Source organism: Oncorhynchus clarkii, chromosome 20 (genome assembly GCF_045791955.1).
Source record: "Oncorhynchus clarkii lewisi isolate Uvic-CL-2024 chromosome 20, UVic_Ocla_1.0, whole genome shotgun sequence".
Taxonomy (NCBI): Eukaryota; Metazoa; Chordata; class Actinopteri; order Salmoniformes; family Salmonidae; genus Oncorhynchus; species Oncorhynchus clarkii.
In genome coordinates, this window is record NC_092166.1 from 66,247,593 (window position 1) to 66,262,402 (window position 14,810).

At 49.8% G+C, this 14,810-nt stretch overlaps 1 protein-coding gene across 3 annotated transcripts in view; it reads right to left on the minus strand.

Moving 5' to 3' along the window:
- LOC139376776 (fatty acid synthase-like) overlaps positions 1-14,810 on the minus strand; it is a 32,960-nt gene that overhangs the window by 4,079 nt on the left and 14,071 nt on the right. For all 3 annotated transcript variants that reach the window (XM_071119693.1, XM_071119694.1, XM_071119695.1), the window contains 26 exons: positions 13,879-13,973; positions 13,584-13,718; positions 13,221-13,424; positions 12,829-12,944; positions 12,414-12,589; positions 11,939-12,130; positions 11,681-11,761; positions 10,963-11,148; positions 10,617-10,796; positions 10,304-10,507; positions 9,674-9,990; positions 9,182-9,583; positions 8,808-8,972; positions 8,607-8,722; positions 8,240-8,394; positions 7,754-7,957; positions 7,504-7,654; positions 6,834-7,012; positions 6,593-6,712; positions 2,874-2,996; positions 2,543-2,766; positions 2,037-2,241; positions 1,730-1,881; positions 1,446-1,537; positions 856-1,250; positions 89-277 (listed from right to left, as the gene is read on the minus strand). In XM_071119693.1, coding sequence (XP_070975794.1) covers positions 89-277; positions 856-1,250; positions 1,446-1,537; positions 1,730-1,881; positions 2,037-2,241; positions 2,543-2,766; positions 2,874-2,996; positions 6,593-6,712; positions 6,834-7,012; positions 7,504-7,654; positions 7,754-7,957; positions 8,240-8,394; positions 8,607-8,722; positions 8,808-8,972; positions 9,182-9,583; positions 9,674-9,990; positions 10,304-10,507; positions 10,617-10,796; positions 10,963-11,148; positions 11,681-11,761; positions 11,939-12,130; positions 12,414-12,589; positions 12,829-12,944; positions 13,221-13,424; positions 13,584-13,718; positions 13,879-13,973 — 4,758 coding nt within the window. The remainder of the gene's footprint in view (positions 1-88; positions 278-855; positions 1,251-1,445; positions 1,538-1,729; positions 1,882-2,036; positions 2,242-2,542; positions 2,767-2,873; positions 2,997-6,592; positions 6,713-6,833; positions 7,013-7,503; positions 7,655-7,753; positions 7,958-8,239; positions 8,395-8,606; positions 8,723-8,807; positions 8,973-9,181; positions 9,584-9,673; positions 9,991-10,303; positions 10,508-10,616; positions 10,797-10,962; positions 11,149-11,680; positions 11,762-11,938; positions 12,131-12,413; positions 12,590-12,828; positions 12,945-13,220; positions 13,425-13,583; positions 13,719-13,878; positions 13,974-14,810) is intronic.

The window sequence follows — 14,810 nt, forward strand, 5'->3', positions numbered from 1 at the left end:
CGTAAGTCCATGACACACATACGCTTCCGAACTATACAAAGTCATTATTGCTTACAGTGTTTGTGTACACACACACACACACACACACCTGCTGTTCCCGCCGGTTGGCTGGACAGCTCTCGGAGCTTGTTGATGGTGAGCTGTCGGATCTCCCTCATTGCCATGACGATGTCATAATCGCGCTCCAGTGTCTGACGCACCTCTACGCCCATCAGAGAATCCAGACCCAGATCAGCCAATGAGGCGTCAGCATTTAGGCTGCTGACATCACGCACACCTGAAAAGGTTAGAGGGGACAGGGGAGAAATAACCAGGGAGTTACACATGGAATAAAAACACCCAGACCAGCTTCAAATCTATTGATATAAACACAACAGCAGCCCACCCATCAGCTGTGATGGGGCAACTTCAGGAAGAATCTAGAGCTGGTTACATGGTGGTGGAGGTGTACAGGTGATGAGTGACATCTCTCTTCCTCTAGTCCTATCCATTATTTGAGCCACAGCCTCCACCAGGTCTCTGTCTGGGGTTTGTTATAGGGTTAGTTGTATGGAGTTGTATGGGTGATGAGGGATCTACCCAGTATATGAGCGACAGCCTCCACCAGGTCTCTGTCTGGGGTTTGTTATAGGGTTAGTTGTATGGAGGTGTATGGGTGATGAGGGATCTACCCAGTATATGAGCGACAGCCTCCACCAGGTCTCTGTCTGGGGTTTGTTATAGGGTTAGTTGTATGGAGGTGTATGGGTGATGAGGGATCTACCCAGTATATGAGCGACAGCCTCCACCAGGTCTCTGTCTGGGGTTTGTTATAGGGTTAGTTGTATGGAAGTGTATGGGTGATGAGGGATCTACCCAGTATATGAGCGACAGCCTCCACCAGGTCTCTCTGTCCTGTTCCTTCGCTCTTCACCACGCTCCTCTCTGCCAGCACGAAGCTCGACATCACCGGACGCCGCTCGCACAGGAAGCGGTCCAGCACCTCCAGACAGGAAGTGATGCGCTGCGGGAGAGTCCCGCCCACCACCACGTCGTTGCCGCCCATGGTCTCCAGGACAACGCCCACGTCGCCGATGGCGCCCCACTGGACGGCCAATCCGGGCAGGCCGTCGTGGCGTCGCTGCTCGCACACACGCTCCATGGCAGAATTGGCGTAACCGTAGTTACTCTGGCCGGCATTGCCGCGGCCGCAGCTCACAGAGGAGAAGGCTACAAAGTAGCTGAGGTCTGGACACAGCTTTCTGGTCACCCTGAGAAAGAGGGAGAGAGGAGGGAAAACCTTTGATTACCTTTGACTGCTTTTGGATTTTCTGTTCCTCCAAAACATTGGATATTGACAGATCCTTATAATGGAAAGACTGGTAAATCTCAGCAGAAGTACAGAAGCACCATAGGGAGTGATCTCTAAGCTAAGCTAACTGCGATGCATGTGTGTATCGTCTTACCTGTCCAGGTGGAGGGTTCCGTTGTATTTGGGTTTGTTGACATCCAGGAACAGCTGAGGAGTCAGATTCTCCAACATGCCATCCTTCAACACCTGGTACACATAGACAGGAGAAAAAGACAGGTGAGAGAGCGAGAGAGAGGTGGGAGGCACAGGTGAGAGAGAGGTAGGTAGGTGAGCGAGCGGGTGAGTGAGGTAGGTAGGTGAGAGAGAGGTATGGGAGTTGAGAAAGGGACAGGTGAAAACAAAAAGCAACAGTGTACAGGTGGGGGGGGGGGGCGTTACCATGGCGAGGTGGAAGACTCCTCCCACAGGCCCCAGCCTGCAGGCCTCGTTGATGAGTCGCTCCGCCCCCTCCAGGGTGCTGACATCACTGGTGGATACCAGCACCTGCACACCCATCCCCTGCCACTCACGCACGCGCTTCGCCTGGTAACCTAGCAATGTGAACCGACATTAAAAGTGACTGGACTATCACAAACAACAAGTGTGCAGCTAATGTAACACCACAATGGCTTTGCTGGTGTGCTACAATACAGCACATGTAAAAATGTGCAAGTACAAGTCAAAGTTCTGAGTTCTTATCTCTTACCGTTGCGGATGCCCGATCTGGAGGTGAGCACCAGTTTGCGGGCACCTCGCTCCGTCAGCCAATGAGCGAGCTCCAAGCCGAAGCCGCCCAGTCCCCCGGTGATGATGTAAGAGTGGGAAGCAGGGCAGAAGGTACGGCAGATGGCGGGGAGGGAGAGGGGCGAGCCCACCGCCTGAGTACCACCACCCTTCTCCTCTGAACGCACCTAGAGACACACATTTACATTTTAGTAATTTAGCAGACAATTAGAGGTTAAGTGCCTTGCCTAGATTTTTCAACCAGCAAGCTTTCGGTTACTTGCCCAACGCTCTTAACCTCTAGGGTATCTGCCACCACGTCAGACCCAACACACACCAAGTGGATTGTAATAAACTGTCATGTATCAAGAGTATAATAAGTGGTAATAACAGTGTTATAATAAATGGACCGGTCTAAAAGAGAGTTGAGGAGATAGTAAAAGAAAGTGTGAATGAATAATGAAGAGGGGGAGTTGTTGAATAAGTGACCTGCAGCAGGACTTTGCCGATGTGTTTTCCCTGGGCCATGTATCTGAAGGCCTCCTCCACCTGGTCTCTCTCAAACACCGTAGTCCTCAGTGGCTTGACGACACCTCCCACAATGCCCCCCTTCAGCAGCTGGGACACCTCCTCCCACTCCCTGTTCCCCTCCTCAAACAGGGCGTCCAATAGGATCCCATGGAACGCCACGTTCTTCAGGAAGAGAGCCATACCTGAGGGAAACAGGGACTCATGTCAGACATTAGAACAGCTGCAGTGGCACAGTGAGTCAGACACAAAATGGCTGCCATGGAGAGCAGTTGCAGTGCGGTGTACTGACCCAGAGGGGAGTTGTTGGACAGGTCGTATTTGCCGATCTCCAGGAAGCGTCCGTGTCGAGCCAGACAGCGAAGACTGGCCTGCAGCTTCTCTTCAGCCAGGGAGTTCAACACCATATCCACTCCTACAGATAGGATACACAAGAACATGTGAGTGAGTGAGTGGCGTATCATGTTGTATAGTTGGCATGTTTCGTGTGTTTGAGTGAGGCAAGTTTCAAATCAAATCAAATTTTATTTGTCACATACACATGGTTAGCAGATGTTAATGCGAGTGTAGCGAAATGCTTGTGCTTCTAGTTCCGACAATGCAGTAATAACAAGTAATCTAACTAACAATTCCAAAACTACTGTCTTGTACACAGTGCAAGGGGATAAAGAATATGTACATAAGGATATATGAATGAGTGATGGTACAGAGCAGCATAGGCAAGATACAGTAGATGGTATCGAGTACAGTATGTACAAATGAGATGAGTATGTAAACAAAGTGGCATAGTTTAAAGTGGCTAGTGATACATGTATTACATAAGGATACAGTCGATGATATAGAGTACAGTATATACGTATGCATATGAGATGAATAATGTAGGGTAAGTAACATTATATAAGGTAGCATTGTCTAAAGTGGCTAGTGATATATTTACATCATTTCCCATCAATTCCCATTATTAAAGTGGCTGGAGTTGAGTCAGTGTCAGTGTGTTGGCAGCAGCCACTCAGTGTTAGTGGTGGCTGTTTAACAGTCTGATGGCCTTGAGATAGAAGCTGTTTTTCAGTCTCTCGGTCCCAGCTTTGATGCACCTGTACTGACCTCGCCTTCTGGATGATAGCGGGGTGAACAGGCAGTGGCTCGGGTGGTTGATGTCCTTGATGATCTTTATGGCCTTCCTGTGACATCGGGTGGTGTAGGTGTCCTGGAGGGCAGGTAGTTTGCCCCCGGTGATGCGTGCAGACCTCACTACCCTCTGGAGAGCCTTACGGTTGAGGGCGGTGCAGTTGCCATACCAGGCGGTGATACAGCCTGCCAGGATGCTCTCGATTGTGCATCTGTAGAAGTTTGTGAGTGCTTTTGGTGACAAGCCGAATTTCTTCAGCCTCCTGAGGTTGAAGAGGCGCTGCTGCGCCTTCTTCACGATGCTGTCTGTGTGAGTGGACCAATTCAGTTTGTCTGTGTTGTGTATGCCGAGGAACTTAAAACTTGCTACCCTCTCCACTACTGTTCCATCGATGTGGATAGGGGGGTGTTCCCTCTGCTGTTTCCTGAAGTCCACAATCATCTCCTTAGTTTTGTTGACGTTGAGTGTGAGGTTATTTTCCTGACACCACACTCCGAGGGCCCTCACCTCCTCCCTGTAGGCCGTCTCGTCGTTGTTGGTAATCAAGCCTACCACTGTTGTGTCGTCCGCAAACTTGATGATTGAGTTGGAGGCGTGCGTGGCCACGCAGTCGTGGGTGAACAGGGAGTACAGGAGAGGGCTCAGAACGCACCCTTGTGGGGCCCCAGTGTTGAGGATCAGCGGGGAGGAGATGTTGCCTACCCTCACCACCTGGGGGCGGCCCGTCAGGAAGTCCAGTACCCAGTTGCACAGGGCGGGGTCGAGACCCAGGGTCTCGAGCTTGATGACGAGCTTGGAGGGTACTATGGTGTTGAATGCCGAGCTGTAGTCGATGAACAGCATTCTCACATAGGTATTCCTCTTGTCCAGATGGGTTAGGGCAGTGTGCAGTGTGGTTGAGATTGCATCGTCTGTGGACCTATTTGGGCGGTAAGCAAATTGGAGTGGGTCTAGGGTGTCAGGTAGGGTGGAGGTGATATGGTCCTTGACTAGTCTCTCAAAGCACTTCATGATGACGGATGTGAGTGCTACGGGGCGGTAGTCGTTTAGCTCAGGTACCTTAGCTTTCTTGGGAACAGGAACAATGGTGGCCCTCTTGAAGCATGTGGGAACAGCAGACTGGTATAGGGATTGATTGAATATGTCCGTAAACACACCGGCCAGCTGGTCTGCGCATGCTCTGAGGGCGCGGCTGGGGATGCCGTCTGGGCCTACAGCCTTGCGAGGGTTAACACGTTTAAATGTCTTACTCACCTTGGCTGCAGTGAAGGAGAGATCGCATGTTTTCGTTGCAGGCTGTGTCAGTGGCACTGTATTGTCCTCAAAGCGGGCAAAAAAGTTATTTAGTCTGCCTGGGAGCAAGACATCCTGGTCCGTGACTGGGCTGGATTTCTTCCTGTAGTCCGTGATTGACTGTAGACCCTGCCACATGCCTCTTGTGTCTGAGCCGTTGAATTGAGATTCTATTTTGTCTCTGTACTGGCGCTTAGCTTGTTTGATAGCCTTGCGGAGGGAATAGCTGCACTGTTTGTATTCGGTCATGTTACCAGACACCTTGCCCTGATTAAAAGCAGTGGTTCGCGCTTTCAGTTTCACACGAATGCTGCCATCAATCCACGGTTTCTGGTTAGGGAATGTTTTAATCGTTGCTATGGGAACGACATCTTCAACGCACGTTCTTATGAACTCGCACACCGAATCAGCGTATTCGTCAATGTTGTTATCTGACGCAATACGAAACATCTCCCAGTCCACGTGATGGAAGCAGTCTTGGAGTGTGGAGTCAGCTTGGTCGGACCAGCGTTGGACAGACCTCAGCGTGGGAGCCTCTTGTTTTAGTTTCTGTCTGTAGGCAGGGATCAACAAAATGGAGTCGTGGTCAGCTTTTCCGAAAGGGGGGCGGGGCAGGGCCTTATATGCGTCGCAGAAGTTAGAGTAACAATGATCCAAGGTCTTTCCACCCCTGGTTGCGCAATCGATATGCTGATAAAATTTAGGGAGTCTTGTTTTCAGATTAGCCTTGTTAAAATCCCCAGCTACAATGAATGCAGCCTCCGGATAAATCGTTTCCAGTTTGCAGAGAGTTAAATAAAGTTCGTTCAGAGCCATCGATGTGTCTGCTTGGGGGGGATATATACGGCTGTGATTATAATCGAAGAGAATTCTCTTGGTAGATAATGCGGTCTACATTTGATTGTGAGGAATTCTAAATCAGGTGAACAGAAGGATTTGAGTTCCTGTATGTTTCTTTCATCACACCATGTCACGTTGGCCATGAGGCATCCGCCCCCGCCCCTCTTCTTACCAGAAAGATGTTTGTTTCTGTCAGCGCGATGCGTGGAGAAACCCGTTGGCTGCACCGCTTCGGATAGAGTCTCTCCAGTGAGCCATGTTTCAGTGAAGCAAAGGACGTTACAGTCTCTGATGTCCCTCTGGAATGCTACCCTTGCTCGGATTTCATCAACCTTGTTGTCAAGAGACTGGACATTGGCAAGAAGAATGCTAGGGAGTGGTGCACGGTGTGCCCGTCTCCGGAGTCTGACCAGAAGACCGCCTCGTTTCCCTCTCTTTCGGAGTCGTTTTTTTTGGGTCGCTGCATAGGATCCACTCCGTTGTCCTGTTTGTAAGGCAGAACACAGGGTCCGCGTCGCGAAAAACATATTCTTGGTCGTACTGATGGTGAGTTGACGCTGATCTTATATTCAGTAGTTCTTCTCGACTGTATGTAATGAAACCTAAGATGACCTGGGGTACTAATGTAAGAAATAACACGTAAAAAAACAAAAAACTGCATAGTTTCCTAGGAACGCGAAGCGAGGCGGCCATCTCTGTCGGCGCCGGAAGGAGTTTGAATAGGAGCTGATGTTTAAAGCGCGTCTGACCTTTTCCCTGTGTGTGTAGCAGGACGTGCTGTTCGAAGGTGGCGTCTCTAGAGTTGGCAAAGGACTCCGAGGTGAGCTGGGGGAAACGCTCCTGTAGGTAGGCACGCTTCTCTGCTGAACCTGATACAAAGAACACAAAACACGGGTTACAGAAAGACATCTACGGCTAAATGCACTGACAATTCTGACATTAACAGGCCGAGTGTGTGTGTGTGTGTACCTACAGGTCTCTGGTACTCACCAACAGTAGTGAAGACCCTACAGCGCTGGCTGAGTGCAATGGAGATGGCAGCCTGGCCGACGCCCCCTGACCCTGAGTGGATGAGAACACTCTCCCCTGGGCGGAGCCTGCCTCGGACCACCAGGGAATAGTAGGCTGTGGCGTAGACCACCGGCACCGACGCTGCCTGCTCCAGGGTCCTAGAGAGCGAGAACATAAGTTACTTACAACAATAACTTAGTCATAAAGCTAAACGTCAACAAAAAAGGGGAATAGTACAAAGCGGGATCTAATTTACAGAAATATTCTGAAATAACTTTTTCTCTCTCCGAAGTATACACTTGAAATGGGCATGGTCTAATCGACAACAACCAAACACACATAAATAAGTTTAGCTTTAATAGTTATTTCTGGTTGTTTATAAAAGTTAGCCGGCTAACTCATTGATGCTGGTTTGTAGTACACCCCTCAGTCTGTTAGTCAAGATCCCAAAACAGTGTCTCCCTACGAGGTTGTTTGTGGCTCTGGGCCTGTATTCACAAAGTATTGGAATGCTGATCTAGGATCAGTTCCCCCCTTTTATTCATTATTATTTTGAAAGGCAAAAGTGATCGTAGGCAAGCACTTTTACTCAAATGCACTACATAATGTAGGGAATAGGGTGTGATTTGGGGTAGGCGCATTGTTTTACCAGCCATCTGGGATGTCCCAGAGGAAGCGTGTGTCAGCATCAACGCAGGTGGCCAGGCCTTTAGCAGGCAGCAGCCCCATCACACGCCGACCGCTGGGGTCACGACCCGAGAACTCCATACCCAACATGCACTGCTGTAGGGCCAGGTCACCTACAGAGGGATGTGTGCGTAAAATACAGTGTTCATTACTGGTATAGCTTCAGAGGCAGTTTCCTAGAGGACATGTCTGTGTGTGTGTGTGTTCTTTACCTGGGATGGCGTCCGGTGGCAGTTTCCCGGTGGCCAGCATGATGTCTCTGAAGTTGAGGGAGCTGTAGTAGACACGACACAGCTGCACATGGGGGCTGCTCGCCACAAAATGGCGGAGGGGCGAGGCGATCCAACGCAGCGAGGAGAGGTCACCACGGGTCAACACGTTAACGTAAGCCTGCTCTGTCAACTCCTCACTCAGATCTGAGGAGAGAATGAGAAAGAGGTATTAAGCTTTGCAGCATGATCAACAGAAGATTTGGAATCCATTATTGTCCAAGATGAACGTTTTAAATCAGCATATTCTTGAGCCTAGGGCTAGTCTGTGACTATCAGAAAATGTAGTCAATGCAATTTTATCATCAAGCTCCTATGCAATGACTGAATGTGTGAAAGTTCTCTCAAGATATCTCATTGGGTGTAACTTTTGAGATCTTGCTAGAGCAAGAACAAGAGAGAGGGGAGATGGTGGTGTGGTTGTCGTACCCTGAGAGATGAGCTGGTGTCTGAACACTCCCCAGTGTCCATCCCTGAACACGTTCATACACAGGTCTCCCTCCAGCACAGACCGCAAGGAATTATGGGCAGGCTGCAGGGTGGGCACCGCAGAAGACTCACACAGATTGGATACAAATGCACACCTGGAGAGAGAGAATAGAGATGAGGAGAGAGAAGTACAGCATTAGTCTGACTCACTGTATGATTCACAGCCTACCCGAGAGCAAGATGGAGCGATTACCTTTATAATATATACATCTGTGCTTTTAAAACTGCCAATACCACTCCAATCCTTTCAGATCAAGTGTCAAGGGGAAGAGCCAAGGTTTTTTTTCAGACCAGGCTTTAGTCTCACCGTATGCGGCTGCCCCCGGGCTCCTGGCGTAGACAGTTGACCATGCCCACCACCCCAGAGTGACCCTGGGTAGCAGTCAGCCAGACCGGAGAGTCTGAGGGCTCAGCCAACGTTGTCTGGGGGGGGGAATAGAGAGCTGTAAGGGCTTATAAGCACTTATTAAGGAGTTATTAACACAGAGACATTAGACATTTCCCTCACCTTGAGTGTTTCCACCCACTGGTAGTCCAAGCTGTCCACAGGCAGGAAGATGGGCAGTTTGCTGGGTAACCGACGGCGACACAGGAATAAGGCAGAGCCATAAAATGACTTCCTGACAGCCACCAAGTTGAGAGACGCATCAGAGAAGGCTTTCTCCCACTCAGTCTAGAGAAGAGAACAATGACAGTATTAGACATCATAGGTAATAAAATGTCACAAATGAGACTATATGTATGGCCAGGTTATGTATCCTCACTCACTAAACACTGACTGAAGCTAATAGTGTAATGTGTGGCCCTGCTTTAATATCTGAAGGGAGGCTGGGGGGCTAAGGATTCATCTGGGTATCAGTTTTCTACTGCAGTGTAACTGACCTGGGAGAGCAGTCTCTGCTGGTTGTTCTGACTGTCCTTGGAGGTGAGGAATGCCACCATCTCCCCCAGCGTCTCTCCCTTCAGCAGGGTGTGGAGCATCACAAAGCCCCCCTCCTTGGCCCCCGAGGCCAGGTTCCCCACCACCACCTCAGCCCCGGCCCCCAGGGGACCCCAGGCGTGGTTACACACCACCAGGTCGGCCCCACCGACCGCACCCCCGGGCACAGGGCCCTGCTGGGGGTCCCACTGGGCTGAGGTGACCCCCATGGCATCCAGGGTGGTCTGGTGGGGGGTCAGGAGGTCGAGGGTAGCAGCAGTGGCGACGTAGTCGAGGCGGAGCATGGGCTGGATGTTAAGGAGGGGCACGGCACGGGAGAAGAGATGGCCGTCGTTGGAGAGGGCCTGAGGTGGGGCGAGACAGAGCAGGGGTTAGAGAGGAGGGCGTGAGAGCGAGAGCTCATGACCTCTGCTGTATCACATCTTTGTTCTCACCTCCAGGACTTTGATCTTCCCGGGGGTAGTGTTCTCCAGGGCTGTGTCCAAACAGTGTCTGAGGGCTGGGCCATCCAGTAGACCATGTAGCAGGGGGTCCTGGAGGAGACAACCCCTCTCCTTCTCAACAGTCTGCTCCAGCTCTGACCGCAGGTTACCGTTCAGCTCTAGACCACAAAGCAGGGACAGCAGCCGCAGCAAGCCAGGTTCAGCGGACTCAGGGCTGGGGACAGCAGGGCCAGACACCCCCCCTAGATCAGGGATGGAGAGCTTAACGCCCTGAGGAGCCAGCTTCTTCTGCAGCTTGTGGATCAGACCTGGAGAGATGCATGAACCAAGGGTCAGACAGAGGGTAATCAATTTAGTACTATGGCCTTTTTAGACTAACAAAATGTCAAGTAATATCTGCCTTCTTTGACATCAGATTTGCAATTTCTCTGTTTACATCGTCTTACGATGTAAGGACAGTCATTCCTTTTTTTTGTGTATGCGTTGTAGAAAGAGAGAATACAAATAGATTGCTACCGATTATTAAAAAATGTTAACTGTGATTTTAAACATGGAATCTGAAAGCAAAATGACTTCCCACTGTTTGGATGATAAAGGTAGCCAACAAACATGAACTCTAACCTTTGCAGTTCTTGAGCTGGTTTCCCAACTTCTCATTGGCTGACAGGCATTCTGTCTCTAGGTAGGGCACAAACAAAAACTCCTCCAGGGTGGGCGGGCTCTGTTGCTGTTGGCGACGCGGTGCCACCGTGGCGTGGAGACCACAGATTTGCACTCCGCCCGCAACAATGTTGTCAAGGCAACGGTTGACGTGGACGACCACGGCTAGGTGATGGAGAGAAGATAGAAAAACAGTAAAAAAAATAAAACGGCATCCTTAAGTGAGTCAAGTGTGTGTTTGTGGTGGGCCTGTGTACATGTTTTATTTCAATACCTTTCTTAGCCTCTCCGTATTCAGTGACCCTCTCCTGGTGGACGGTGGGGTCGACACACACAGAGCGGATTCGCGTTGGCAGGCGAAGGCTGCGTCCTGATAGGCCAACCACGATCATCTGCAGCATGGTGTCCAGGAAGGTCACCCAGTTACCGGTCCACTGCAGCTTCCCACTGTCACCTACAGCCAGAGTCAAGGATAGAGCAGAGGGAAACCAGTCAACCAATAACATAGTACAATCTACAACTAGCCACCGTAGCCTACTTAATACTGGGAAGAAACTATTTCATAAAGAGGTTCACAATGGTTTAACTTTTTCCTCACACACACACACACACACACACACCTGCATTGTTGGACTCCAGGATGCCCTGGAAAGTCTTGCCGTAGTCATAACCACGGAGACGGAGCTCCTTGTAGATGTCATGGGCTGTCAGGCGCAGTTTGGGGTCACCATCGTCCCCGGTGACAGGCTTACCAATCTCAGAGTGGAATGAGTCCAGAGCAGCGTCCTCCAGAATGCTCACCTTGCCTACACAGACAGAGAGAAGTATGGGATAGGTGACTGACTGAGGAGGACCAAGAAGAAAGTAATAGAGAGTATAAACTCTACATGCTATGTCATAAACCTTGAATGGTTGTATACACTAGTTGCTATTTAAGCAATAAGGCACCTCAGGGGTTTGTGGCATATTGCCAATATACCACAGCTAAGGGCTGTTCTGAAGTACGACGCAACGCGGAGTGCCTGGACACAGCCCTTAGCCGTGGTATATTGGCAATATACCAGACTCCCGAGGTGCCTTATTGCTATTATAAACTGGTTACCAAAGTTATTAGAGCAGTAAAAAAAAATAAAAAATCATACCCATGGTACAGTCTGATATACCCCGGCTGTCAGCCAATCAGCATTCAGGGCTCTAACCACCCAGTTTATAATATGTAACAGATTGAATGAGTCTATATACACTAGCTATTACCATGTAACAGAGCACATAAATGTTTGATATGTAAAAGATGGCTTCTATCTTGGATGCTTATAGGAGAGTATAAAGTATGCGTACCACTGACAGCCAGGTTGCCATTCTCGGAGACCTCAAATCGACTGGTGGCGGGCATGAGACGCACCTCCAACTGGACTGAACCTGACAGCGAGAAGAGGGGAAGGAGTAAGAGAGAAAAGGGAGCGAGACAAAGCACATTGAAGAAAGGTCATAAATGAACCACAGTAAAAGATTGACAACCCAAATAGACACCCTTGATGCGACAGACAACCAATGATCAAACTCCTCCCCTCCCTTCGCCGTCCGTCCCTCCCTCACCAGTCTTGGGTAAGATGGTGGCCCTGTGGATGGTGACGTCCTCGAAGGTGACAGGGGTGGTTTCCATGACAACGCCAAGGCTCCTCATCAGGGTCCTCCAGGCCAGTACCAGATAACCCGTCGCTGGGTACAGGACACGCCCGTCGATGCAGTGGCCAATCATATAGTAGTCTGGAGACTCTGGGTTCATGTCTGCGGGGAGAGGAGATCAACTATGTTATTGTCTGTGTATATACTGTATCGGTGTGCAAAGCTGTCACCAAGGCAAAGTGTGGCTACATTGAAGAATCTCAAATATAAAATATATTTTGATTTGTTTAACACTTTTTTGGTTACTACATGATTCCATATGCGTTATTTCATAGTTTTGATGTCTTCACTATTATTCTACAATGTAGAAAATAGTAAAAATAAAGAAAAACCCTTGAATGAGTAGGTGTGTCCAAACTTTTGACTGGTACTGCATGTCTCTCACCAATGTTATAGATGGTAGCTGAGGTGGACCCTCCAGAACCAGCAGGGAAGTCCTCAGCCTTGGGGACGTCCCAGGTCTGGGTGTGGTCCCACTGCACCAGGGGGGAGATCAGAGGGGTGCCTGCGGGCACCGGGTACTCCACACATGGGTACAGCTGCTTACTGTCCACGTTGATCCTGGACACATAGGAGAGATGCTTGGTATTGACATGCATGTTTGAGTTTGTACTAGGGGCTAACAGAGTTTATAAGAATAAAAGAATGGCAAAGTAAGGTGTGAAGGCCATCTTGCAGTATTGGGAAAATAATATGCACAACACCAGTTAAAGCTGTGTTTAAGCTACAGTAGGTTGAGAATAGAATCAGTTGCATAATGATGACATCAGAGGCGTGGCGTGTCAGCAGCAGGTACTGACCCGTTCATGTAGACCTTGCCAATGTGAGAGAGGAAGAACTCCAGGTTGTTGGCATGGCCTCTCCTCATCAGGGGCAGGATGGAACACGTGGGCTTCAGGCTGCGCTTCAGGATCGCCTGCAGGGGGAGACAGCGCAAGGTTTCACACAGTAATGATGATAAGTATGCTGCATTTTTGTCAGAGGTTGGTGTGTGTGTGTGTTTCTTGGGGCTCCCGAGTGGCGCAGCGGTCTCTTATATAAGAATTTGTTCTTAACCGACTTGCCTAGTTAAATAAAGGTAAAAACAATTCTATAGCCTGTGTGAGCAGAGTGTGTGGTGCGGTCTTGAACCCCACAGTCTTATCAGGCCATCCTATGTTTGTGTGTGTTTCTACATTCTGTGTATACTAACCTGCAGCAGTGCATGTGGTGCTATCTCCACAACCACAGCGTTATCAGGCACCAGGCTCAGGCCCTCCTGGAAGAGGACAGGGCTGACCAGGTTATTACAATGGTAATCTGCTGAGGAGTACAGAGCCAGCGGGCTGTCCCAGTCCTTCTGGGGGATAGATGTACTGATCCACCTGGCAGACCTCTGCTTAGGCTCCTTGATCACCTACAAAGAGAGTGGAGATGGGGATTCAGTATATTTGGCAGATTACTTGAAATTCTATTCCCAGGCAGGTGGAAAGCAGTCTGTTTTTTCAATCCATGCATTTTTTTAAAAAAGTGTTAGGTTTTGGACTGAGCCACACAGTCATTAACGTCGTCTTACCCTCTTGAGAGCAGCCAGCAGGGCGGGAGCGATGGAGGCCATGTAGTAAGAATGGAAGGCTACACCAGCACTACGAACCTCCTTGGCAAACACACCACTCTCCTTCAGCTCTGATACAAACTTACTCACTGCCTCCTGCATACAGAAGTGCACCGTGTCAGTTTCAGGCTTTTACACGACAAAATGTAGCTTACAGACAGAATTGGTCTCAATAGTATAGTATTACAAAAAGGGTGTTTAAAAATAGCGCATTAAGCTATTGATAGATGCAAGGATTTGAACCAAAATGTGTTACCGCAGGGCCAGAGATGGTGACGGTGTCTTCAGCATTGTGACAGGCTGGAACCACACCCTGGGGACACTGAGCCTTACACTCTGCCCATGTCAGCCCTGAGAGAGAGAGAGAGAGAGGAGGGTGGAGAGAGGAGGGTGGGGAGAGGAGGGTGGGGAGAGAGAAAGAGAAAGCGAGAGCGAAGAGGGTGGGGAGAGAGAGAGAGAGGAGGGTGGGGAGAGAGAGAGAGAGGAGGGTGGGGAGAGAGAGAGAGAGGAGGGTGGGGAGAGAGAGAGGAGGGTGGGGAGAGAGAGAGGAGGGTGGGGAGAGAGAGAGGAGGGTGGGGAGAGAGAGAGGAGGGTGGGGAGAGAGAGAGGAGGGTGGGGAGAGAGAGAGGAGGGTGGGGAGAGAGAGAGGAGGGTGGGGAGAGAGAGAGAGGAGGGTGGGGAGAGAGAGAGGAGGGTGGGGAGAGAGAGAGAGGAGGGTGGGGAGAGAGAGAGAGGATTGTGGGGAGAGAGAGAGAGGAGGAAGGAGGGTGAGGAGAGAGAGGAGGGTGGGGAGAGAGAGAGAGGAGGGTGAGGAGAGAGAGAGAGAGAGAGAGAGAGAGAGAGAGAGAGAGGAGGGTGGGGAGAGAGAAAAAAGAAGAAAAAAAAGTGGCTCAGCGAGCACAGCACAAATGAACCCAAATCAAAGTTTATTGGTGGATACACAGATGTTCTCAGGTGCTCCAACAGTGCAGTAATACCTAGCCTTAAAAATTAACAGTTACAAAAAGTTATATACGCTGAGCCATGACTAGAATACAGTGTATACATATAAAGTGGGTGAAACGTAAACGTGATTAAAGTAACCAGTGTTCAATGGCTGTATGTACATAGGGAAACAGTCTAAGGTGCAGGGTAGAGTACCGGGGGGTACCTGGCAATTCAAAACAAAACACCCTCTCTTTTTGGTCC